The sequence below is a fragment of the Eleginops maclovinus genome, chromosome 1, assembly GCF_036324505.1.
Source record: "Eleginops maclovinus isolate JMC-PN-2008 ecotype Puerto Natales chromosome 1, JC_Emac_rtc_rv5, whole genome shotgun sequence".
In the NCBI taxonomy this organism is placed as follows: domain Eukaryota; kingdom Metazoa; phylum Chordata; class Actinopteri; order Perciformes; family Eleginopidae; genus Eleginops; species Eleginops maclovinus.
The window spans coordinates 925,241-951,409 of NC_086349.1; the positions used below are offsets into that span (position 1 = coordinate 925,241).

The window sequence follows — 26,169 nt, forward strand, 5'->3', positions numbered from 1 at the left end:
GTTATTATTTACCTCTGGAAACCGAGTGGCAACGGAGTGAGCTGTCAAGTCACTGTAGAAGCATGTTTTGATGCTGTTGAGGGTTCCGTCATTCCAGAAGAAGAGAGGCATGGACGGAAGGAGAAGAAAATACACTGCCCCTGTTTCAGAATATGAGATTCCATCAAGAACAAGGAGATACTGGAAAAGGATGTTTGTGTCCAACCTAGCCCAGTTAAGTTATTAAACACTTTGTGAGCGTTCGGGCTCACACCTGGGTTCCCAATGATGGAAGGACCACTGGTACTTTGAAATAAAATATATTTATTTCCGAACAGCCCGTTAACAACGTTCTTGCTGGCTAGTCACTCTCGTCCGGCTAGGGAGGTGGAGACAGTCCTCCCTCAGGACCCACTCTACTGCAAAAAGAACCCAGAACCAGGTTACGACCATGACTTTAATCAGTGCCTGATTACCTGATTCCGATCAGCTGTCTTGCCTCCGGCTGAACCACTCCTACCACTCCAGCAGCCGGCGCCCTAACCACATACCCCCACCCGGCCTGTGGATCACCTTGAAGCTGAAAGGCTGTACCGCCAGATACCACCGAGTGATCCAGGCGTGGGCATCCTTCATGCGGTGGAGCCACTGAAGCGGGTCATGGTCCGACCAGAGGGTGAAAGGGCGCCCCATGAGGTAGTAACGCAGGGCGCCGACCGCCCACCGTATGGCGAGGCACTCCTTCTCCACCGTACTGTACCTCACCTCCCGCTGAGCGAGCTTACGGCTGATATACAGTACGGGGCGGTTGACCCCCTCCACCTCCTGGGACAAAACGGCCCCCACCCCACTGTTCGAGGCGTCGGTCTGCAAAACAAAGGGGAGAGAGAAGTTAGGTGTGTACAGCAGTGGCTTTCCACAGAGAGCTTTCCTAACCCTCTCAAACGCCAGCTGGCACCGCTCCGTCCACTGGACCGGATCTGAAGCACCCTTTCGGGTCAGGTTGGTCAGGGGACTGGTCATCTCAGAAAAGGACGGAATGAACCGCCTGTAGTAGCCGGCCAGCCCCATCTTTTTTCGTCTTGGGCACCAGACAGGCGGAAATGGTGGCTGTTTTTCAGCCTCCATTACCTCAGATACCGTACCTCCCTCCGTCCAACTGCACAGTTCCTCGGGTTGGCCGTGAGCCCAGCCTACCTCAGGGACTCGAGCACCGCCCCCACCTGCTGCACATGCTGCTCCCACGTCTCACTATGAATGATGAACATCCAAGTAGGCGGTTTCCCAAATTCACTATCAAACACATCTTTGAATGTTGTGCTTGTGTGCAGCAATGAGCTAAGTTTTGATAACTTGGAAAGAGAAGGACATGCCACTTTTGTTTCTTCCAAACCGTCTCCCACCACCAGCTGAAGAGTATGCGCAAAACACTGCAGGCGCTGTTTCTTTGCCATAGCAGCATCTACCGTTTGCTGTTCTTCCAGGGTTAAGTCACACCAGAGATTAGGGTCATCGAGATGATCGCCGTCATCATCATCTTGTTCACCGGGGAAGCACACAGTGAATATCTTTCGCATGTTAGCAGCATTGTCACTAGTGCCCTAGTGTTGGTTGCCATTAGTGACGCCTGTGTTGTCTACAGAGACCGCATTTTTTCACAGTGTATTCATTGGACAGGCATCAAGGGGAGATGCCTACGATTTGAGACAAAAATAAAATCGCACTGAAACCATGCAGGAATGCATAGTGCACCTTTAACTGTATTTTCCCATTACAGAGCCTGCACAGACCCTGAATCCGATGAACTACCACCAAATTTGAGCCAAACAAGGGAGTCATCAATCTTCAGTTTTGAGGACAGTGTTGATTTTAATGTGTTTGAACCACTATGGCAGTCTTTTACTGACTCTGAATCCAATGGGAGACAGCACTGATAAGTCAGTAAATGAAGAATCACATTTGGGAGTAGGTGATAATGAAAGGTTTCCTCCAGTAAACGATGAGCCACTTTACACAGGCTCACAACTAACCAAAGCTCAGAGTTTTTTACTTATACTTTCATATGCTTTGAGACTGGTGTGGCCCTGTCTGATCTTTTAGATTTGATTAATATCCATTGTCCAGAAAATGTTCTAACTTCAAAGCATCTGTTCTTAAAAGAGCTTAAACCAATACAAGGTCACCTAGAATGTCACATATATTGTCCCAACTGCAAATATTACATCGGTGAACAAGTCACTGACGGGAAGTGTTCTGTATGTAACTCTACATGGGATAGAAACAGCTCATTGAAGAATAGAAATTTCTTCCTGTACTCACCCTTCCAAACACAACTGGAACATCTTCTTCAAAGAGAAGATATTGCATGTTGTTGCATTAAGTCAGGAAATGGCACATGTAATTCAGAAAATGATGATGATATATTTTGTGGTACAATGTATCATAATCTCAACAAAGATGGTGGCCCACTAGATAGTCCTCATGCATTCTCCTTAACGTTAAATAGTTTGATTGTGATCATCCGAGTATGGAATTTGGCCATTACAAGGAATGGTAGACAACTTCCTTATCATGTCCGTAAAGAGAATGTTTTACTTTTTGGCCTATGGTTTGGTACCCAACCCAAAATGTTAATACATTTTTAAAGCCATTCACACAAGTGTCAGTCATTATCAATTGTTGGCTTCAAGTTACACCGAAACAACATTGTAAATCATTGTAGCGTGATAGCAGCTGTTATGATGTTTGATTCAGTTGCCAGGCCCATTCTGCAAAACATGACGCAATTTAATGGTCATTATGGGTGCAGCCTCTGCCTACATCCTGGTGAACAAGTTCCAAAGGGAAATGGAACTGTTACGGTTTATCCATACAAAGATGTTCCAAAAAGGGATCATGCTTCAACTCTAACTGACGCAAGGGAGGCCTTGCATACCACACAATCTTTGAGCGGCATTAAAGGGCCCACATGTCTTGTCAACATCCCACACTTTGATATCATATCTGGAATGCCTCCTGACCATATGCATAATGTACATCTTGGAGTTGTTCAGCAAATGACAAACATTTGGCTGGATAGTGAACACCATGAGGAGCCATACTATATTGGTAAACGTGTTCCTGAGCTCGACCAACAACTCTTGAGAATTAAACCACCTTGCAATATCACAAGAGTGGACTCGCTCTTTTCAGCAAATGAAGTTTTGGAAAGCTAGTGAATGGCAGAACTGGTTACTTTTTTATAGCATCTTTGTGCTAAAGGGAATACTACATTGGCATTCTACAAGCACGGGTTAATCCTTGTCACCTTCATGTTCTTGCTGTGTAAGGACAAACTGGTTGTTGAGTTTGTCAAACAGTTTGAAACACTGTACGGAAAGGAAAATGTGTCATTTAATGTACAGTTATGTCTTCATTTGCCGGACTCTGTGAGAAATTGGGCACCTTTTGTGGGCACGTTCAGGATATATTTTTGAGTCTTTTAATGGGGAGATACTGAAGATGTTTCATGGCACCCAGTGTGTTCCCTTACAAATAATGAAACAATTCACATATAGATGTATACAGCTGTATAACAACTTGACTGGTGTAAAAAAGCTGAAACAGTTTGAAAGAGTAGCAGATCGGCCGTGGCGCAACTGGCTGGGGCACCTGCACCGTACGCCGGCGACCGGGGTTCGATTCCCGACCCGTGGTCCTTTCCGGATCCCATCCCGACTCTCTCTCCCACTTTCCTGTCACTCGCCACTGTCCTATCCAATTAAAGGCAAAAAGCCCCCAAAAAATATTTTAAAATAAAAAAGAGTAGCAGATCAGGTTGTGACCCTTGGTTTACACTATGTACGAAAACTTACTAACGAAGAGATACTGGCTATGAGAGACTGTCAACTTTCAGTCACCACAGATACAGTGGCTTTAGTCAAAGGAGAACTGTATTACTCAGAGCAGTTCACTAGAGTAATGAAAAGGAACATCTTCACTGTTTTGTTGGAAAATGGACACATAATCACTTTGTATTATTACATTGTGGTACAGAGACTTGATGACAGAAAATGTTTTGCTGTTGGAAGACAGTATGACAAATCACACAGTTCAGTGTTACATTTAGAACATGTAGTTGGCTTGAAAAGAGTGTTACAGGGCAGGAAACAGGTTTTTGATGTGATGAAATTGTATGTTAGTTGATCTGCCACATTATGCCAACCTTTATGCATGTTTACCTCCACGTTCCAGTCTGGAGGATTGAAATATCATGTTGAGGATGAAATGTAATGTGGGGGAATAAAAAGTGGACTCAAAGAAAAAAATAGTATTTGATGCTGCCATTTTTTATACAGTACATAACCATATATGGTCCATCCATATGGCTAATGTTAAATATAATGAATGTCATGCAAAATCTGATTTGCAAAATGTGAATTGGAGCTTGTTTAACTCATAAAAAAGTTTTGTTTGCACAGCAATGTATTTTAAAATATATAAATCAATATATAGCAATAGGTTTTCCATCCATATATTGCTATATTTCTTCAAATATATGAGGATTTTTGTCATATGTTGACATATATTTTCTAATGTATTACAATATAAATTGTAGTATATTGCAATATACTTTTGTTTCGTAAGGGCGAAGCCCCCAGTGTGGGGTTTTACCCCTATTACTTGTTCTGTTTTATTCTATTTTGTGTTTTCTCTCAACTTCTGATACACCCTCGTAGTTCAGCATATGTTTTCAGCCTCCATCAATACAATAGGCTAATATAATGCTAATGTGAAGAGGGAAACTAATTCATTTTATTATTTTGTCTAAACTTTGGGAGTGGGGCGGTCAGCTGACTGATCGGCGGCGGCCCGATTTCTATCTCTGGTCACGGAACGAAGTGTAAGAAGGGGTTCATTCCTTAGAGCATGTTCTTGCTCTTTGGTTGGGGTGGGGGGGGGGGGGGGGGGTGCTAGGTTTTTGTTTTTTCTCTTATTGTCCCTTTTTATTTTTTGGGAGAGCGTTACAACTGGATTTCATTTAGTTTATTTAGTTTGGGTTGGGGAAGAGAGGACCTGAGTGGGCTGTAAAAGTTATTGATCTGTGGCTTTTGTTTTTGATGGTCGTGGGTACTGCACCCAAGTGTTGCCTGATGCTGGTATTCGGATCTGACTATTGGCACTGTAGGGTTCTAAATGCTATAGTAGGAATAGGCTAAAATAATCCAAGAGACTTCTCATCTAAATTGAACAGGATTTATTAATACAATGATATGATAAGTTAACAATGGACGCTCGGCTGAGGCCTTCTCCTATTTAACTGGTCCACAGTCCACTTTCAAGTGGTTAGCTTTCTACAGCGTCATAGGAAGAAGGGCTGGTCTCAAACTTTTCAAATTGTTTTCTACTCGAAGGTTTTTCCAGTCTCGTCTTCTCTCATTGGTTAGTAGCAACGGGCGGATCTTCGGCACATCTGACTGTGTTCTTCTATTGGCTGACGTCGACGGAGGCGGGTCCATGGCAATTTGCTTAGCCCTCTTGACGTCTCTATTTATGATATCTTATACAATTCTTCTGAGGTTTATTGGCTATTAAACACGTAATAGTAGGGGAGACCGGGGCTTGTTGTCACACGGGTAAGTTGTCACACTGCAATTATCTTCTTCACCAAAGGGGGAAGCTAAAAAGTGGAATACTAGTTTTCTATCTCTACATGGTCAGGTCTCATGTCCTGTGTGAGAACACACCAACACATTGTAAATTGAGATGAGCACCAATTAACCATTTTCCACAACCCGAAGTAAAAAATATCAACTTTATATATTTAAAATTAAGCTTCTTTCAGATAAAAATCCTAGCAGTGATACATGTGGACTTGTTAGAGAAGAGATTAAGGTATCCTGTCATACCTCAGTCAATGCTCTGTGTTAAGCTAACTTTGAGCTAGAGCTAGCATCAGCAAACATGGTAGTTTGGGGCAACTTGTCTCAGTCACCTGGGGGTTAGTTGTCACATGTGACAAGTTACCCCAGACTAACAACTTTCAAAAATGATTTGAATAAACAAAGACAGTCTGCTTATCAGCAGTTGTTGTAATGAAATGTTTACTTTATTTTTACAGAAAAAAAGAGTGATTTAAAGGTGAGGAGAAAGTGAGAAGACATGGTCAGGAATTACAAAAGAAAAACAGAACATGGCAGTGCAGCGCCTGACGTGATGCTGAGGGCAGTCCGACAGGTGACCCTAGCTAAAAAGTCAATCAGGAGTACAGCAAAGGATTTTAATGTCAACTACCGTACCTTGGCTCGGTACTGCAAGACGTTCACCCCAGCTGAGTCAGACAGCTGTCCCAACTACAGTGGTTGGGTACAAATCACCACGGCAGGTTTTTAGTACAGAGATGGAACTACAGGTTGAGAAATATATTAAGAGATCATCTGACATCTATTTTGGTTTGTCCCCATCTGAGGTGAGAAAGCTGGCATATGAATTTGCAGTGGCACAGGGCCTGAAATTTCCTCAAGCTTGGTCTGACAAAGAAAAAGCCAGCGCTGAATGGTTTACAGGCTTCCTAAAGCGACACCCTTCACTCTCACTCACAAAACCAGAAGCAACTAGCCTTGCCAGAGCAAGTGCCTTTAACAAGGAGAATGTTAAGTCTTTTTTTGACAATCTGGGGAAAGTGTTAACCAGAGATTCCCTGGGACCAGGAGATATCTGGAACATGGATGAAACTGGCGTGACAACGGTACAGAAACCAGACCTATTGGTAGCCAGGCGTGGGTTCAAGCAGGTGGGGTCACTGACATCTGGGGAAAGGGGTACCCTGGTGACCCTTGCCTGCGCAGTCTCAGCCACAGGGAACAGTATCCCCCCCTACTTTATATTTCCTCGGGTGCACTTTCGTGATCACTTCATCAACAATGGGCCACCTGGCAGCAAAGGTGGAGCAAATCCGACAGGGTGGATGAAAGAGCAACACTTTGTCGATTTCCTCCATCATTTTGTGGAGCATGCCAAGGTTCAAAGGAGAAGCCCTGCTTGCTCCTCCTCGACAAGCACTGCTCACACCTCTCCATTGATGGGCTGAATTTTGCCAAAGAAAATGGCATAATCGTGTTGTCCTTCCCACCCCACTGCTCGCACAGGCTGCAGCCTTTTGACAGAAGTGTTTATGGGCCGCTTAAAAAGCATATGAACTCTGTTTTAGATTCCTGGATGAGGAACAACCCAGGTAAAACACTCAGCATCTATGACATCCCTGAGATTATAGCCACTGCTTATCCTCTGGCTGTAACCCCTCTTAATATCCAGGCTAGCTTTCGGGTGACAGGGATTCAGCCTTACAACAGAGATGTGTTCTTGGAGACAGAATTAGCTCCTTCCTGTGTTTCAGATCGCCCTCTACCAAGCCCAAGCACTAACCCAGCCATTCCAGGCTCCGAAACTGAGCCATCTTTTCCAGGTCCCAGCACTAGCCCATCCAGCACCAGACCAACCATTTCAGGACCCAGCACTGACCCAGCTGCTCCAGGCCCAAGCAAGCCAGCCACCTCCACCAACACATTAACTCCAGAGGATATTAGGCCTTACCCAAAAGCTGGTCCAAGAAAACAAGTTAACCAGCAGAGAAAAAAGAGAAAACTGCTATTCTCACTGACACACCCGTGAAGGAGGCACTTGAAGCTGAAAGGCAGGTACAAGGGAAAAAAGACTATTCAAAAATGGGACTAGTTTAATGTTGCATAATGTTTTATGTCAAGGTTTATTCGCATTCAAGTAAAAAAATAACAAGAATAATTGTGTCCTTGTTTTATTAATTGCAAAATCCAGTGTGACATCTTACCCCATATAGTGTGACAACTTACCCGTTGGCGGGGCAACTTGTTACATGTTCACAATCTCTATTTGATTGCTTATAACTCTGCACTGACACAAGATATGAACATGATATGAATACACAATATATACCTGAGACTTTTGTCTTTCATCTGGTACACATTTGTTTTATATGATGTATTGATTCCAAGGAATATATAAGAGAGTAAAAAGTGTGACAACAAGCCCCGGTCTCCCCTATTATTGCAGCGTCAATGAGTGAGAGGTAGAGGCGGTGTGTTTAGTATGTCACTCCACACGTCATTCTCCCTCTACTCATATATACGATACAATATAAGCTACATGCTATCTGAGGCTAAAAACAATAACATCCGGTATGGCCGGAAGTTCAAAATATGATCCGTCGGGAAAAAGTGAATTATATAATTTAATGTTCTGTTTCAATACATTGATTTATTCTCACAGCAAAATTTGAGAACAATTTTTGCTGGAACTAAGTGATTATTCGTTCATAGTCGGGGGAGATTTTAACGCAGTCGATCTGAAACTAGGGACCAGGAGCTGGCTTCTTCAGCGTTACAGGCTTGGGCAAATAGTTTAGGGCTCACAGACTTATGACGATTGACTAACCTAGCAGTGAAAGAGTTTTCTTTGTTTTCTGCTCGACTTAAATCCTCCTCTAGAGGGCCACCGAGGAGACAGGAGCACAAGTCGTCGGGACCCCCGACAGGACATGAACTGTTGTCGGTGTGACCCATTGGTACTGCCATCTGCAGGACACCCGAAGAGGCAGGCACAGGAGCAGGGGCCGACGGGACATGAGCTTGAGTCGCCGGGACCACCGAGGGGACAGGTGTCAGCGGGACCACTGACGGGACAGGAGCTTGAGTAGGCGGGACCACTGACTGGACATGGACATGGGTCGGCGGGACCCCCGACTAGAAAGGGACATGGGTCGGCGGGACCACCAACGGAACAGGTGACGGCGGGACCCCCAACGGAGCAGGAACAGGTGTTGGCGGGACCCCCAACAGAGCAGGTGACCGCAGGACCCCCAACAGGACAGGAGCAGCTGTTGGTGGGACCGTCCGATGTGTAGCACATTCGGCATGTCGCTGTAACCTTAGCAACACATTCTTCCAATCCCACTCATCATTAGTTGAAAAGGCAGATTCTCTGTCCGCTGCAGCACTGGAACTACCTGCATGGAATACAGAACACAGCGTCTGTCTCCTTGCTGTAAAAGTGTAGGTTTTGTAGTATTCGGTTGAAAACGATCTTCTCTGTTTCCTGAAAAACGTTTTTGGGTAGTCCGGCAGGATGGGCTGAGATGGACCGCTTTCTTTATCTCCCAAATCAGTAGCGGCAGTAGGCCTAATGTAGGTCGGAGCACCGCCCGGCTCGGCTCCTTGCTCGCTTCCTGACGCTCCCGGCTCGGCTCTCTGCTCGCCTCCCGCCGCTCCCGGCTTAGCTCCCTGCTCGCCTCCCAGCTTGCCTCCCGCTGCTCCCAGCTCCGCTCCCGGCTCAACAATCGGCTTGCAACCCTCGGCTCCCGGCTCAGCTCCCGGCTTGACCCCGCACCGCCCGGTGCACTAGTTGTTACATTATCTTGCCAGGTATTTGTCGCGGCATCGGGATTGCTAGCTGTTTTAATGTTTGCCTTGAAAAATGTCCGTATATCCATTTTCAACTTCCAATGTACACAAGCTAAAGCTTATTTTGAAAGTTGCACTTGCTGCTTTGTAATTGGCGGGTTTCTTTTCAAGCTGTCAGATCGTGATGTGATTGGCCACAGAGGGGATTGACACAAACATGCCTGCGCAGGCGCTTGCACGCCGTCAGGTCAATAGTATGATCCTGCAATAGTGGAGGCTGCATAGCAGCGCTAATGTCAAAGACACACATACATTATACATTATATTTTAAATTTACCAGGATGCAGTGACAAACATATTTGGGAAGGCTAGCCTACAGTACCCGCCGCCCATGCTTGATGGTATACCACCAGAGCTATAGTTGACTTTTTGGGACATACTCCTCCATATGATCAGTTTCTCAGTAGATGAGGGAACTTTTATAGGGATGTTAATATTGAAGTAAATGCAATAAATTCAAAGTGAATGCTGATATTAAGATGTACGGCAAGGTACTCTCTCACCGTCTGCAATCTCATATTTCATCCATTGTACACTGCAACCAGATTGGTTTCATCAAATCGTGCCTAGCGTCTGATAATATCCGGAGACTGCTTCATGTGATTTTGCCACTACAGGGCAGCTATAACTACTGTATTGCTGTGTAATATCCCTGTTGTTCAACATTTTACTTACTTACGTATTGAAATTGGTGCTAATAACGCCAAAGTCTTTGTCCAGCAGCCGCTCAGTCAGTAGGGGCTTGGACTGGGAATCGTAGGGTTGCCGGTTCAAGTCCCCAGACAGACTTGAAATATGGAAACTGAACTGCTACTTGGAGAGGTCCCAGTTCACCTCCTGGGCCCTGCTGTGGTGCCCTTGAGCAAGGCACGGGACATCTCCAATACCCCCTCCCCATTGCTCCCTGGGCGCTGCACGGTAGCTGCCCACTGCTCCTAGTACTAAGATGGGTTAAATGCAGAGGACCAATTTCACTGTGTGTGCTCTGCTGTGTGCATGTATGTGACAATAAAGAGGGTTTCATCCTCCGATTCTTCTTCTTCTAAATATTCTCTTTTCTGAACCGCATCGTAAAACACAACTATACTGAAACATTGAATAAGGTCCTGAGTGACTTAGACAGATGGGCTAGTTTACCCAATTCTCTACCGGCTTGAATTTCCCTCATTAAAATGAATATGCTGCACAGGATACATTTTGTTGGTTCCATGGTCCCTCTCTGCCCTCCTACTGGCTACTGGGATAAGATTCATGCAGCGGTTTCCAAATTTATCTGGAAGGGGAAACAACTCCGTTCGAAAGCCTCAACTACACAGCGCGGCAGGTTGGATGGGGGCCTAGCAGTACCAAATTTTAGTTTATATTACTGGTCGTTCGCCCTCAAACATCTGGTTACATGGTTCGATCCTCCTCGATTTTCTAGGTGAAATTTTTGATCTAAATAGTCTTCGCTCTTTCCAGGACATAAAGAACAAATTGAATCTTCCTGGCTCATCTTTCTTCTTTAACCTTCAGCTTAGAGCGGCTTTGAAAGCACATGGTGTACCGTTGCAATACCCACTGCCCATACATCCGCTCCATGAGTGATTCATCACTAAAAGAGGTCTGAGGGGCATGGTCTCCAGCCTGTATCAGTATATCATGGAGGCCTCCTACACACCATTGTTGTTAAACATTATGTAGGGGGGATTTCCCAGGACTAGTGCAATATTTTGATTGGAGCTCAGTAAGGACCAATATTAAATTGACTTCAAGGAATCCTGATCATCAACAGATCATTTAAATTTTGTGCACAGGACTTAAACTCACCCCTCGCAAACTGTATTTTATGAAGGTTATTGATGATGCTTCATGTTCCTTGTGCCCATTAAAGGCCCTGGGAACGTTTCTGCACATGTTCTGGGAGTGCCCCCCTGTTTCAAGTTTCTGGCAGAGTGCTAACTATGTTGGTGTCAGTGGCAGTGCCTGCGACCTAGGGATGGGAATCGAGAACCGGTTCCTGTTGAGAACCGGTTCCTTGTGTTTCAATTCCATGGAACCGTTTGGCAGCTCGTTAAACGATTCTCTTATAGATTCCAGACCGCACGGTTTATGTAACGTTATTTACGCAGCAAGGTACACACGAATGATTCAGTAAGCCCGGCTTGACGTGGCGTAGTTGCTTGGTTACGCAGGTGACGCTCGTGATACTTTTTACAAGTCTGAAATGGCACCCCTAAGGTTAAAACGGTCCAAAGTGTGGCTTCATTTCACATTACATAAGGATGGCAACAGGGCGTTTTGCAACCACTGCAAATTGTTGATAACATCGGCGGGAGGGAATACTTCAAATATGCATAAACATCTGCGCACACAACACGGGATAAACTTTAACGAGTGTCGCGTTTTTGATGCCCTTCGGAGTGACAGCAGCCAAGCTTCTACGACCACCGTGACCTTGGGGGCTAACACCGAAGGCAACTCTGGTGGTAAGTAGCTATCCCACTGACTAATCCTTAATGTGATTCCTAGTAAATTATGTACCACGCCATTTCTGGAAATAAACCCATTTCCTACCTCTCCTTGGGGTAATTAAGGGAGTTTATGTTTCTGGTTAATCAAGCCGTTCCTTGCTAGCATGTTTAATTAGCTTACTTGATGGCAAGGCATCCGTAGTTCTAGGGAAGAATTCTAGCTGTTGCTATGTAGCTAATGAAACATGCTAGTAAGTTGCGCCGCCGATTCAGGGAGCCAGAGAAAGGTGACGCTCATTTATTTAAATCAAAGGGAGGTGGGAAATTAGTTTATTTCCCGAAATTGTACAGTATTGCTTTTTCATCAAACGAATGCCTTCTTCGTTAGATTTAGAACAAGATGATGACCGGGACGAGACGGGTAGTCTGGCTGACTCAGAGGCTAGCAGCACTTGCTCCCGTTTACCTCTGGCTTCTATTTTCGTCGAGGCAGGCAGAAATAAAATGTCCCAGGCAAAGGTAGAAGAATGTCACCGGGCAGTTACCAAATTTGTTGTTAAGGGTTTGCACCCATTTTCTACAGTAGACGCCCCTGAATTTCGGTAGGTGAATGTGAGGTTGTTGTCAGATTATCAAATGTCAGATTAGAATAGAATAGAATAGAATATTTTCCTCCTCATTAAACAGATGTTTACACTCATTCATTTTCATATGTTTTCTAGGGAGATGACAAAGGTTCTCAATCCAAAATACAAAGCCCCCAGCAGGGAAAGCTTAACCAACCACTTAATCCCTGCTTGGTATGGTGTGGAAAAGGGAAATGTGATCTCTGAACTGAAAACAGTGTCAAAGGCAGCTATCACGGCTGATGGGTGGACAAGCTTTTGTCAGGATCATTATCTCACGGTTACTCTGCACTACGTGAGCAATGGCCAGGTAAAGGAAAAGGTCCTAAAAACCAAAGCCGTGTACCAATCTCAGACAGGCTCAGCTCTAGCAGAGGAGATTGATTACATTTTAGAAGAATATGGTGTACGGGAAAAGGTTGTGGCAGCAACTGTAGACAATGCAGCGAACATGGATGTAGCCATCAAACAGCTGCAAATTGTCAAATTTCCATGCTTCGCTCATACGCTGAACCTGGGAGCGCAAAAGCTGTACAACTGCACTGCCATATCCAATTGGGCAGCACGAGTTCGAGCAGTTGTTGTCTGGATGAAGAGGTCACACATGGCAAAAGTTGTTCTTAAAGAGAAACAAGACTTGCTCAGTAAGATACTCTCCTTACAGTACATTGCAAGCATTATACTATATGTACATGAAAATATACATGTATAGGTATGTGTATGTAAATTATTAGATAATAAATATTTACATTGTGTTGTGTATATGTGAACCCTCAGAGCTGCCCAAGCACATGCTCCTCCTGGATGTAAGGACCAGATGGAATTCCCTCTATTTGATGATGGAGAGATTCACCGAGCAGTTCCCTGCTATCCAGGCTGCAGCCATAGATCCACGCATAAGAAGGCCCATGGAGAAGGAAAGGTGATATATATTTTAAATGATAATATGACTTAAACTTTTTTTTAAACTTTGACTGGTTTTGTTTTTGTTTATTTGTGCTACATACATCTTTTTCTGTTTTTATTTACATTGTAGGTTGGACAGAATAGGCAACGAGGACTTAAGGAAAGCAGAGGAGTTTTTGCATCTCATGCGGAAGCATTACACCTCCACACTGGCCGTCTCCAGCGACAAAAGTGCAACCTGCGGTGAGATTTTGCCCATCTTGCAGAAGCTGGAGCAACAGTACACTGTGCAGGAAGGTGACTCTGCGTTCACAAGGAGCATCAAGGAGAACATTTGGAAGGATCTCTCCAAACGCTACCAGGTAAGCACAACTACATTTAATCTTACCTTGATGCTTTAGGCCAATTTGTACCACTAGTCTAATGTCATCCTATCCTCCTTTTTGAAATTGAAGGGAACTGACATTCAGAGATTCCTGGAGGAAGCCACCATCTTGGACCCCAGATTTAAATACAAAGTGAAAAGTGATGCAGTCTGGGACAGGATCAGGGAAGCTGCAATAACAGCAAATACAGTGGCAGCAAGAGATGAGGTATTTTAATTTCTGTTTAAATTCTGTTTGTCTTATCATTGCATTTGATTCCATTGTGAGTGAGACCTTCTACGGCTCTGTGTTAAAAGTTATTAATGTGTTTACATCACTTCTCAAGCTCCCAGGGGAAGGAGAGACACAGAGGGAAGGCTGCGAAGATGGGGAGGAGGAAGAAGTAGAGGAACACTATGTAAGTTAACTCATTCATTTGTAATGACCTTTGGATGCTGTTTTGTCATGATTATTGACTTAAATATGTTTTTTTGTTTTTTTTTACTTCATTGTTCATTTAATTTCAGGCACTGCCACCACCATCAAAAAAGACAGCCTTGGAAGAACTATTCGAGGAGGAGGACAACGAGCTGCAGTCAATCCGTGAATCACAGCCCCGTCTTTCCCTGGCTCAGAAGGTGGATCAGGAAATCCAGTTCTACAAAAGCCTTCCCTCCATCCCCTGCAGGGATAGCGCCGCACTGTGGTGGTGGAACAAGCAGGATACGCTGCCCTTGCTATCTGGACTGGCTGAAAACTACCTCTGTGTGCAGGCTTCCTCCACCCCATCTGAGAGGGTGTTCTCCACGGCTGGAGACACCATAAGCCCCGAAAGATCCCGTATCCTTCCAGAAAAAGCAGATATGCTCATATTTCTGCAAAAGAACTGTTAATTTTCCCTACTACTACTTGAGTGCACACACACACACACTCACACTCACACTCACACTCACACTCACACTCACACACACACACACACACACACACACACACACACACACACACACACACACACACACACACACACACACTGTGCTTGTGATTACATTGTTCTTGTAATTACATGATTCAGTATTTGTTATTTGTTGTTATTTGTTACATTTTCTTGTACAGAAAAGCAGATATGTTCATCTGCAAAAGAACTGTTAATTTTTTTTACACACACACACACACACACACACACACACACACACACTACTTGAGTGCGCGCACACACACACACACACACACACACACACACACACACACACACACACACACACACACACTTGTTATTAGAGATTAATAAGTAACTGTCACAATAGAATATTTTTCATTAAAACAAAGATAAATGTTACATCAAACTGTTTATTCTCCTTTTTCCCCCAAATTGGAATCGATAAGAGAATCGATAAGGAATTGAATCGTTTCACAGAATCGATAAGGGAATCGGAATCGTAAAAATCTTATCAATTCCCATCCCTACTGCGACCAACTCAACTCTGCTACTGAGCGACATTTCTTCCCTTCAGATTCCTAAATATGAAAAACACATAGTTCTTGCTGGTCTAACGGCCACTAAGAAAATGATTGCGATGCGCTGGAAGCCTCCACACGATGTATCCATTAAGCGATGGGTTTGAACTTTTCTCGATGTTGTCAATTTGGAACTGTCAACAGCCCATTTCAATGGGGTGAAACAGGATGATGTAAGTGTGTGGCTTGCAGCGGCTGAGTCATTGAAAAGTCGGATTTGATAACTTTTTCTCTCCCTTTTTTGTGTGTGCAGTGATTTGACATTGTTGCCACTTTATCCGAACCACGGGGGTCCTGGGATGATGGGGTCTTAATTTAATTTAATTTTTGTTTGTTTTGTAAGGGAACTGTTTCTATGTTCTTTTAAGTGGTATGTATGTGTTTTGTACCATGTTTTTCTGTGTTTCTGATTACATAAACAAACTAAAACTAAACACTACAAATAGACAACATCGCCTCTCTGTGAACAGTATCCACTGGGAGAGTCCACAGGTCATCGAGCAGGAGACAGTGTACTGTATATGTGCAGATAGGACAAGAAGGTCATTGACACCTGACTGGAGGAGAGGTTTTCCATTTCTCCACCGCCTGTTATCGTCACAGTAAACCACAGAGTTTTTGGATCACAAAAATGTTACTTGACAATAAAATGGTTTTAAAATTATTCTAGGATTCTCAGTGGAGAGGCCAGATTCTTCAATAGTATTTTGCTTTCTAAGTGTTGCAGTCTTTCAGAAACCATTCTGGCCTAAAACATCACGATCACAATCCATCTTGTGTTTTGTTATATTGGGTAAACTTAATTCCTGTCCTCCTGGTGTGGTGATGAAGAGCATCCAGCAGTGGATGAGTGATGTGTGGAATTAACCCCAGGGATGTTTTGATTGTTGAGAATGAGTGAGAAGCAGGTTTCCATTCTGCAGCGCTCCTTTCTTTTAGCCCTGCAGCCGAACCTCCCAGCAGATTATGATGTCACAGCGGAGTGGGAATAGAATCAGGATTAAGTCCATGTAGGTAATGGTCTGGAGCCAGTGAATGCTCAGGAGCAACAGAGCGGAGTTTATGCAGTCCTGCTGGTGTCTCCCCTGTGGACCTCGCAGGAAATGAAATGGTGGATTTTTTGTTTTAAAGTTTCAAGAATGAAACAAACAAGAGCCATCTGATGTTAGCCCTCTTTTGGTAAGCTAAACAATCTGTGATGTTTGTGAATGTGTTTTCAATAACTGTTTTAACATTTCTGGCAAATAAAACTTGACAGAAAACGACAAATGTCCTTTGCTTTATGAGGAGGTACACTTTCTTCAATACCTCTTACTAACATTGACTTTTTCATAGAATGAGTCCACTGCTCAAAGCAACCAGTAAGCAAGATGAAGGTGAAATGGACCATGCTGGGCATGGTTGTCTTCTTCCTGCTTTCTGTGGTCATGACCTGCTGCTTCATATGGCAGTACAGGATGCCAAAGTTGAACACAGGTAAGGTTTATCAAGCCTACACTGATGAACCACCCAAGAACACACACCCAGAGACTTTCAGATACCCTGTAGGACTTTCCTGCCTTGAACTACTTTTGGATCAGGTGTAGTAATTGCTTGTTTGCAGGAGCTGCTGTAGGATTACACAAAGCTGGAAATAGAAGCAACAGGATTAGCGGCAGAGATTAAAGCAGAATGCAACTCCTGCTGAGAGACAGGAGGGGTGAAGCTGATGTTTCTGGATAAAAGTACAACAGACGCTGCCATCAGTTGCTCATGCTTTTTATGTGCTATAAATCAGTGATTATTAATCAGCACAATATAATCCTATTTTTTTCCGCTAGTGTGTAAATGATAGATGTATATTGTGAAAAAACTAAACGTACGTCCTACTAGTCCACTTTCTATTACATATGCTTTTAATTATGTTTTAAGCAGCTTGATTGTATATGTCTTTACTTAATTCTAATATAAGACTTTGTTAGATTATTATATTGTATATAAGTAATTATCAGTAAAACCAATACTAAGTGTCTTTCTCACTTTTAGTATTTTGCTAGTCATATTCTATTAGTTAAATGGTCACTATATCCTTTGAATAGATGAACCACTGGAAAATGTTCCAGATCTGAGCCCCAGAAATAGAAATCCAGTCCCTACCATTGTATTGAGGTAGAACCTGGACAAATAAACCCAAAACTATATGATGTGTCATGGTCTTGCTTGTATGTCTTTTAAATGTTGCTTTTAACTGAAATTAAAACACTAAATGCTCAACTATAACATGCTGTGTGCGCGTGTTATATACACAGGAGACAACATCAATAATAAACAGCTGTGGATTAGTTGGAAGGTATTTTGTGACTTCGGACCGTCCAAGGTCAGCTGCCCCCCCTGCTTTCAGTCTTTGAGTGAACAGGTTGTGGGGTCGCTGATTCCAGGACTGACAGTAAACAACTGAGATTCATAAATGGTCCAAATCTTCTAAAATGTTTTAGAGTAAACTTTGGATTGATTTCTGCAAAGAACTACGACATCAAGCTATAGAAGTTATCTATAATCCCACCGCTGGGACCTCCCAAAAGTCTTACTGTACATCTCTGCTTGTGCAGTTGTGGGTGTTAATCTATATCTATGCCAGATACATGCTGTTTCATATTTGATGAGTCTGCCTTTTTTCAATTTTCCACAGAGGTGGTTGGAGAACAAGCCAAAGAAGAAGAGATGTGCCCTCTCTTCCCAGAGCCTGTGCCCCTCAAACACCCCATCCCATTGCTGAGGGAGGCCTTAGAAAAGGTGGATATCTTTTAGCAATGAAAGGTTTTATCATGTGAATATTCTGAATATAGCTACGGCTTGTGTTAATGAAGTTTCTCCTCACAGATAGATCTACTCCTGAGATCGAGTGTTCACCCCATCAAGCTACCGGCGATCTCAGCCATTGTGGTTTTAAATGACTCTGTTCTGTGGAATGGAAACTTTGGTCAGAAGAACGGAAGTGATCCCTCCTCTCCTGCACCCAATGAGTTCACCGTGTACAGGTGAGATTTACAGCGTGGAAAGCAGGTGGAGAAGATTTACATCAACTTTGAGAGGAATATGGCTAAAGGAAAGTGGTGACCGGTCTTAATGTCAAGCACTTAGTTATGAATATCTAAGTAATATCAGTCCTAAAAGCTGCCCAGCCAGTTCACGATATTAGCAACTCAATCTGAACAATAATCATTACCCCTTGATGTAATCTGCGGCGTAATTCTCCTATTGGATTCCATTTGATCTGAGGCTTAGAGTTAAAATTACGATTAAACCTTTAGTAAGCTTCGTATAGAAAGAGTGATAAAGGGGAAGCAAGCACTCGGCTCAAATGGGGTCTGTGCAGCAAGCAGTGGGAACGCCATTATTAAACCAGGATACATTTATTGAATTAGTAGTAATATGCTTGTGTGGCACTCACTTCCATCAGTGTGGTTGCAGAATAGCGAGCCTCTCTAAGATCTTCCCCACACTGATGCTGTACAAGCTGTGGGAGGACGGCCTGGTGGACTCTCTGGACGACCCTGTGGAGAAGTATGCCCAAAACTTCAGCATCAAGGACCCTCTATGGAGAAGTGGGGGGCCAGAGTCATCATCAGTTAGGACCCTTGGCATCAACTCTCCTGCACTCACCCTACGCAGGATGGCCAGTCAGCTCTCTGGTAACTACACAATGGTTTTATATATTTTGAATGTCATGGCGGCCATCTTTGATAATTCAACATGAAAGGAACTCAAAAGAACTTCGAGGCCTTGTTCAGGGTTGAAAGTAGGAGTGATATCTCCGCTAGTGCGAAATAAATCTCCCCCCAGTAAGAAATGAGCATGAAGCATGTAATGTGAGGAAGGCATTCTGTTGTAGACATTCACACAGGAAGTGGCAGATGCAGCTGTGTGCAGGATGAAGGAGGAGCTTCAGAGAGAAGTTCCTTCTTTTAAATTGTAACACTTTCCCATTTCCTGAGGAAGTCCATGGGATTGTGGGTCGGAATGTGTTTGGTGAATGTGTTTCCCTTGTCTGCTGTTGGGAAGGGGCTGCAAGAGGAATTCCTAGATTTCAACTTAACACACCATCCAATATAATTTGGATGATTTAACTGAAATGTATTTAACTAGGATAAACCCCTTGAGATTAACCATCTCGTTTTCATATAGTTCAAACAGCAAGACAAAAAAAAAAACAGTACAAAGACAGAGCAGACTACTAGCATCACTACATATATTTGGAAATAACCACTATATGACCACAGAGAGGCCATGAACAAATACATTTCCCCAGCAATACATTAAATAATTACAAACATAGTGTTTTGTATGTGTTAATTCATCAACAGTTCACAGCAACAAATGAAGACAAAGCATTTTAAACATTTGGAAGGAAGGAATTTAAGTATGTTTGGTGATGATTTATTCCAGTCTGAAGGAGCTTTAACATAAATGATCTTTTACATACTGTAATGTTTTGGAGCATAAGTTGTGCACGTCCACAGAGATGAACATGTCCTAACATAACCCTAACCAATATCCATGCTTGTGCATCACTTCTACAAGTTCATAAAAAAGCTGCTACATTGTGTAACTGGTGCTCCCACCTCATTAAATCACAGTTAAGTACTCTGCAGCAGTGTGTTGGGAAGCGCAATGGTCAACATGTAGGTCTCATACTCCTCGTGCACTTCTTTTGTATCGAGGACACCTCTCCGTTCCCTCCGACAATACCTTAGATAACCTGGGCTTGCGTGAACAGAGAGAGAAGCTATATTAAGACTGAGCTGTGTCCAGAAATAAAGCTAATAATCAGCTCTTCAGCTCTGTGTGCTAGAAGTAGAGCCAACTAACAGATGAGGGGGGGGGGGTCTCCTTAAGGTACAACTCTATCAGGATTGGTTATTACAAGTCATCCTGAGGGAAACATGAGGGTATATAGCAAATTGCATGGCTTTACATCCAATAATCGTAAAATCCCCCTAGTGATGGAGCTAGAGGAAACGTTTTCAGTGATCAGCAGGACACAGTGTCAGAGAACCAAGAATGTCCATACCAAACCATGTGAAGCTCCATCACTAAGATGTGGAGAAAAAGGAGACGAAGATGATTGTGACGGGAAAGGTCGGACACTCCCTGAAGTTTTTAGGGCACATCCAGTTCAGGGATTTACCCAAATAATTTCTTGCAAAAAACATTTAAATTCATACGCTGAAAAAGAAAGTGTTTGGAATATACTTTCTTTAAATATAAACAATATGCTGGTTCTCTAATAAGTCCATTAAAGTAAGCCACATCGGTCCACACACATGAGCATGGTTATATTCATAACTCCTCAGTACTGCGTACTGAACGCAGGTTGAAGTTAGTTAGCTTGCATGCTCTGTTCTGATTTGTATTAACAAAATAAAGGCCATGTTAATTGCTGGTTAGCTTTTTATACAGATACAGTATGTACGACATGTCTTCATGAATGACTTTAAGTATTATTCCCTGGACCAACCAGTGAAAAAACAAAGAAAATATTCCACAGTTTAAGTTTTATTCACCAATGTTTTATAATATGTTCCAGGGTTACCCAGAAGATTAAGGTCAACTAATCTTCTTTGGAGTGGAGACACAGAAGAAGCTCTTAGTTTGTTACATGATGATGTCCTCGTGGCAGATCCAGGCACCAAGTGAGACCCTGTTTGCTTCTGTTCTTCTGTGTCAGAAAGAGGCTGTATGCAGGTATGTTCTATCCAGAGGAAACTTGTGAACATGTGATATTAATAGATCTTTTCCCCTCAGATGCCACTACAGCAACGTTGCTTTTTCCTTCCTGGCCAACATCTTGGCCCAGGTCACGGGCTCAAACTTTGAGAGATGGGTGTCAGACAACGTTCTCGAGCGGCTCGGCATGGAGGACACTGGATTCAACTTAAGTCCAGCGGTTCAGAGGCGGATGGCTGTGGGGGTGTACAGCAACGGCCAACCAGCTCCCCTCTTCAACCTGGGCTGGTACCGACCTGCGGGCCAGATGTATTCCACAACTGCTGACATGGCCAAGCTTATGATGGCCCTTCTGGGTGCGACCAGTGGGACTCTGCTCCGCCAGGACACCCTGAACACCATGCTGACCCCGGTGCTACGATGCCACAGCGGCTACTTCGCCAACTCTACTGGCACCCCGTGGGAGATCAACGAGCAGCGAGGCTATGATGTGGTGAGGAAAGACGGGGACCTGGACGGTTATGCAGCCACCCTCTCCCTGGTGCCACGCCTCAAGCTGGGAATGGTGGTTCTGATGTCCGGCGTTCGGCCTGAAGGGCAGGACATTCTGAGCCAGGCCTACAGCCAGCTCATTCCTGCGGTCGAAAGGGCTTTCAGGGACGCTCCAAAAACGTTAAGACCACCGCCTAACCCAGCTCCATATGTGGGCTTCTTCACTTACAGGAATATGACTTTCTATGAGATAAAGGTGGACTCAGACGGGGTGCTGGTCATGCAGCAATTTGGACCACAGGTTGACACATCTGTGCCGTCCAAATACAGAACTATCCGTCTGGATTACCTGCAGTACAGGGTCTTCAGGGTGGTGTTCGAGAGCCCGTACCCGTGCAAGCTGAAGGTGAACAGCGCCTCTGTCTCGCTGGAGGCTCAGGACAGACAGCTCTTCAACTTTTACCTTTTCAACAAGAAAGGTGTGTCGCCAGGGTTTGATTCCCCGGGACTTAACACTTACAGGGTGACCAGGATCGCTGGCAGACCATACTTCACTACATGAAGACAGGAGTTCAAGTGTAGCCAGCTGGACACTGTAACAGGGAACAAATGCAAGGTGATACTTGCTGTTGGATCCGTGGTCATGTGTCGCCAAGGTTAATGTGATTAATCTGGACTAGTATGTAAATATTATTTATTTAGCTATTCCTCTGCTTATAATACTAATTCTATTATGAGTTTTGTCCAATTCTCCAGGAACTAGCACAAACAAAGAGCAACTGACCACAGCACTTCAAACCTGTTGGACGATGTGGCGATATTCCTTTCAACCTTTTAGTGCCTAATGTGTGACCTTGAAAGAGGTTCAACACAACTGAGGGAAATGTCTTGGACTTGATTTACATCTTGAAATGATTTAAAAAATGTTAAAACTCCCGGAAGGCATGTGAACATTCTATGAGCAATAAAGAGTTGCAAGATTATATGCTCAATTAACTAAAACTGTAATGACTGTTTATTAAGTGTTCATGTTGTTAAATGTTCACTTATCATCATCAATTAACATGATTCAAATTATTTCAGTCAAGGAAACTAGGAGAATATCAAACATACCCTTCATAAGAAGAAGGACAATACTAAATGCTGTCCGGCAGCAACTCCCTGCAGACATACAGTGAGGCACTGACGAACACACCTCATGCATTCACAGCCATACAAATAAAGATAATTATAAAGGTTAAGAATCTTTCACAAAGCCATAGCTCTGTATTTCCTGCACAGACAAAAAAACGACTGAAGAGAAGTTCCCTGAATTTTACAAAACTGTACGTTATTAGAAATAGGCTTAAAATAGGCATATGTCTCATCAATGGAAACATTAAAATGATAGGCAATGAATAACTAATGACATCATTTGTATGACTTTGTCCACCAAAATGACAGATTAGGATTATTTAAAAAACATTCCTTGCTACGTCTTGCAGGATGTAAATAATTTGGATCGTACAGTTGGAGTTGAGTATTATAGTCTTCAGATGCGATTAGAAAGATTGTGGCTCAACACCCTGCTGCCACCCTGTACAATGTCAGGATAGATATTTTTACTTTAATAACCTTTGAGACTCCGTTCAATGCGGTGGCTGAGGAGGGAGCACAAGACTTCCTGTTGAAGTGGATTTTAGCGGGCTGGCCTCCTGCCTGGATCTGTTGACTTCTTTTCCTCGATATCAATGCTTCCACCACCAGCTGGGTTAGTTTTTGTTTTCATTATCTCCTACCTGTAATATATATTAATTTTGTGGTACAGGGCAGCAGTGTGGCATTTATTGGACCATAAACAGTTGATAAATACACTGAGGGAGCACTGTGTGTACAGCAGGGCTGAGACACACTCACAGGAACCAGAAGAAGTTGAGTCCACAGTAGATGACAGCAGGCGGTAAGATGAAGAGCAGCCTCTGGTTCCTCCTCATGGTTCTGTGTCAGCCGTCCAGCGCTGTTACGGTCATGGTGAGAAGCTCAAACCTCAGTCAGAAGATCCTCTCTGTCTTTGATTTTTAACTCTGTCCATCCTTTTTTCACTAGTTGTTTAATGAGACATGATCGATGAGCACTCATTCATGGAAAAAGTAGAAGTACTCAGATGTTGTACTTAAGGAAAAGTACCAGAGTGTAGGAATAATCTGTTACATTAAAAGTCCTGCATTCTAAATGTTCCTCCAGTAAAAGTAGAAAGTACTCTCATCTAAATGTACTTAAAGTAGCGACAGTAAAAATAGTCATTGTTTGATTGGTCCATTTCAGAATAATATCTCTGATATGTTTTATAATTATTGATCATTAAAGTGTTCTCAAAGCTGGTAAAGGTGGAACTTATTACCGCAGCATCCGGACCAAGACCACCAGATTCAGAGACAGTTTTATACCACAGGCTATAAGACTGCTGAACTCCTGAGCTCTGTGAATGTCTACTCACATCTGTTTATAGTACACATGTATATATATATATATATATATATATATATATATTATAGACATCTGCCATACATATCTGTTTATAGTACACATATCTATATATTATACATATCTGCCATATACATCTGTTATACGTAATATATGCATCTGTCCATACCTCCTCATTCAACAGTGTAAAGTATTTAAATACTTTCAATGTATTCCACATATGTATATATTTCACATCCTCAAATCTTTATTGTTATTATTGTAAATATTCTTCTCTCTTTTTGCACTATTTTATTTATCTTATTTGCACCATGTATGTTGAGTTGTTGGAGGAGCATGGGATATAAGATTTTCATTGCCAACATATACGTTGTATATGCTGTGCATATGACTAATAAAACCTTGAATTACCTTGAAACCTTGAAACCTAATTGTATTTACTTTATGTACTACTACAGGATATATTGACTTCTTATTATATGTCATGGTTTATGTATTATTTTATTTATATTTTGTGTTAGATAATAAAACTAAACTGTAAATTGGTAACTCATTTAGTCAAATTAATGTAATGGAGTAAAACATCCAAAATGTAGTGCAGTAGAAGTACTATTATATAAATGAAAATACTCAAGTGACGTAGAGGTACCTCAAAATCATACTGAAGTACAGTACTTGAGTAAATGTGCTTCATCACATTCCACCACTGTATATGAGAGCTTGGTTTTGGCATGGCTCTGAGGAGCTCGTTCATCAGGCTACCAGCTGACTACTTAAAAGGTGTAGATGGTAGAATGTTATTTTTAAACTGTATGTTTTAAATAATATATTATTCATATCCAATGTCTTTATAGGAAATACTTGATATAGTTTATAGCCGTGTGTTCCAAACACCCACACTGGAGGTTCAAATACTATTTAATGAACGTCTTATTAATAAGATAACTGGAAGGCTTTAATAGTGATTATATATATAGAATTTAAATATAAATTATTTTTTGTATTTGTTATCTTAATAGTCATTCCATGACACTGTTGTGACTGCCTATATTTGCAGTTGAATTGAAGGAACTGAAGTGTCAATTGATTTCCTGGGGTGAAACAGTTTGATGATCAGGAGACCTTTTATTTTGTATTTGACTGATTGTATTCCATAGCAAAAATTGTAGGTGAGTTAGTCACTATAGTCTAGTCACCAGCAGTGAGAACCCGGAAATGTGGCAAAGTGGGCATTTTTAAGTCCAAATGGGCCAAACCATTTTGTATTGTCTGCATGTAAATGCAAGTATGCCAATTGTGCAAATTGCCCAACATGTTCAAGTTATCATCTGGCAGTTTCTATGTGCTGAGGACCTGTACTAAACATTTCTAACATAAAACCTTGGGGTACTTGTGGTGGAAACTTCTGAAGCAATGGAGACGAAACTCAGAGAGACACTGGAGAGCAGGAACTTGATAGCAAAACACTGTTGGGTTGATTCGGAGTTACGGCCGGAGAATTGACAAGACATTTACTGTAGACACGAGTTGCCACAGCGGTTGCCAAACCAATTCTGAAGATCTCGACAATAGGAAGAGGTTTTAACTAGTTCCAAATGGGTAATCAACATTCTCAGAGCAGCAGACAATACGTTTAAACAACAGCTGTGTGCTCTGACCCCGTCAGACTTCAGACCTCTGTGTCTGAGGGGAGATGCAGCAGCATCGCTGACCAGGCAGGGTAAGGTCCATTTTTAAACAGAATTCTGGAGCTCTGATTTCCAGCAGTGGAATATGTAACTACGTTTATTTAATAATGTACTTAAATATAATTACATTTTATAATTTTAATCAACTATCCTCGTCCCAGAGTGAAATGTTGCCCTTTCTGTTCCGCTACATCTGTCCGTCCGCTCTAAGTTAGATATGTTCTTGAAAAACTGAAGGATGAAGTATTATTTCATTTGTTGAGAAAATACGACCCCTTCTTAAGCTAACAAAAGTGTTTCACAGCAGGACAGCAACTAGGCTTCATACATATGGGGATCTTACAGAATACCATGCATTGCTGTAAATGAACCATATGTAAACAGGATTAAAAACCGCCTTACAGTTTGTTTTATTGTCTCCAGCAATCCTGGCTCTCTATCAAATCATCTATTCAGAACACTAACCGTTCATAGCATTGCAGACATGTATACAGTAAAATAGA

At 42.7% G+C, this 26,169-nt stretch overlaps 2 protein-coding genes across 5 annotated transcripts; both read left to right on the forward strand.

The window, feature by feature from the left end:
* Positions 1-11,434: 11,434 nt before the first annotated feature.
* Positions 11,435-15,002, forward strand: LOC134868616 (E3 SUMO-protein ligase ZBED1-like). 4 transcript variants are annotated; one of them, XM_063889877.1, is made up of 8 exons: positions 11,435-11,920; positions 12,294-12,507; positions 12,628-13,175; positions 13,309-13,453; positions 13,568-13,799; positions 13,893-14,030; positions 14,149-14,220; positions 14,330-15,002. In XM_063889877.1, the coding sequence occupies exons 1-8, from the start codon at positions 11,659-11,661 to the stop codon at positions 14,693-14,695; spliced, it is 1,977 nt and encodes a 658-aa protein (XP_063745947.1). In that variant the 5' UTR covers positions 11,435-11,658; the 3' UTR covers positions 14,696-15,002. The 4 variants fall into 4 exon arrangements, with proteins under 4 accessions (XP_063745947.1, XP_063745957.1, XP_063745974.1 ...); XM_063889887.1 differs by having other exon boundaries at positions 11,435-12,507; XM_063889904.1 differs by having other exon boundaries at positions 12,294-12,841.
* A 1,329-nt stretch (positions 15,003-16,331) lies between these two features.
* Positions 16,332-24,334, forward strand: LOC134868638 (putative beta-lactamase-like 1). The gene is made up of 7 exons (XM_063889916.1): positions 16,332-16,496; positions 16,653-16,793; positions 17,986-18,089; positions 18,177-18,334; positions 18,768-18,988; positions 20,884-20,989; positions 21,102-24,334. The coding sequence occupies exons 2-7, from the start codon at positions 16,688-16,690 to the stop codon at positions 22,075-22,077; spliced, it is 1,671 nt and encodes a 556-aa protein (XP_063745986.1). The 5' UTR covers positions 16,332-16,496; positions 16,653-16,687; the 3' UTR covers positions 22,078-24,334.
* The last annotated feature ends 1,835 nt before the right edge of the window (positions 24,335-26,169 follow it).

What these genes read in the sequence shown, in the direction of transcription:
- LOC134868616 (XM_063889877.1), top strand. Translation starts at nt 11,659, where the DNA reads ATGGCACCCCTAAGGTTAAAACGGTCCAAAGTGTGGCTTCATTTCACA. An exon ending in CAGTGGCAGCAAGAGATGAG is followed by an intron (nt 14,031 to 14,148) that starts GTATTTTAATTT and finishes TCACTTCTCAAG; the next exon opens with CTCCCAGGGGAAGGAGAGAC. An exon ending in AAGAAGTAGAGGAACACTAT is followed by an intron (nt 14,221 to 14,329) that starts GTAAGTTAACTC and finishes ATTTAATTTCAG; the next exon opens with GCACTGCCACCACCATCAAA.
- LOC134868638 (XM_063889916.1), top strand. Translation starts at nt 16,688, where the DNA reads ATGAAGGTGAAATGGACCATGCTGGGCATGGTTGTCTTCTTCCTGCTT. An exon ending in GATGCCAAAGTTGAACACAG is followed by an intron (nt 16,794 to 17,985) that starts GTAAGGTTTATC and finishes AATTTTCCACAG; the next exon opens with AGGTGGTTGGAGAACAAGCC. An exon ending in AATGAGTTCACCGTGTACAG is followed by an intron (nt 18,335 to 18,767) that starts GTGAGATTTACA and finishes GTGTGGTTGCAG; the next exon opens with AATAGCGAGCCTCTCTAAGA.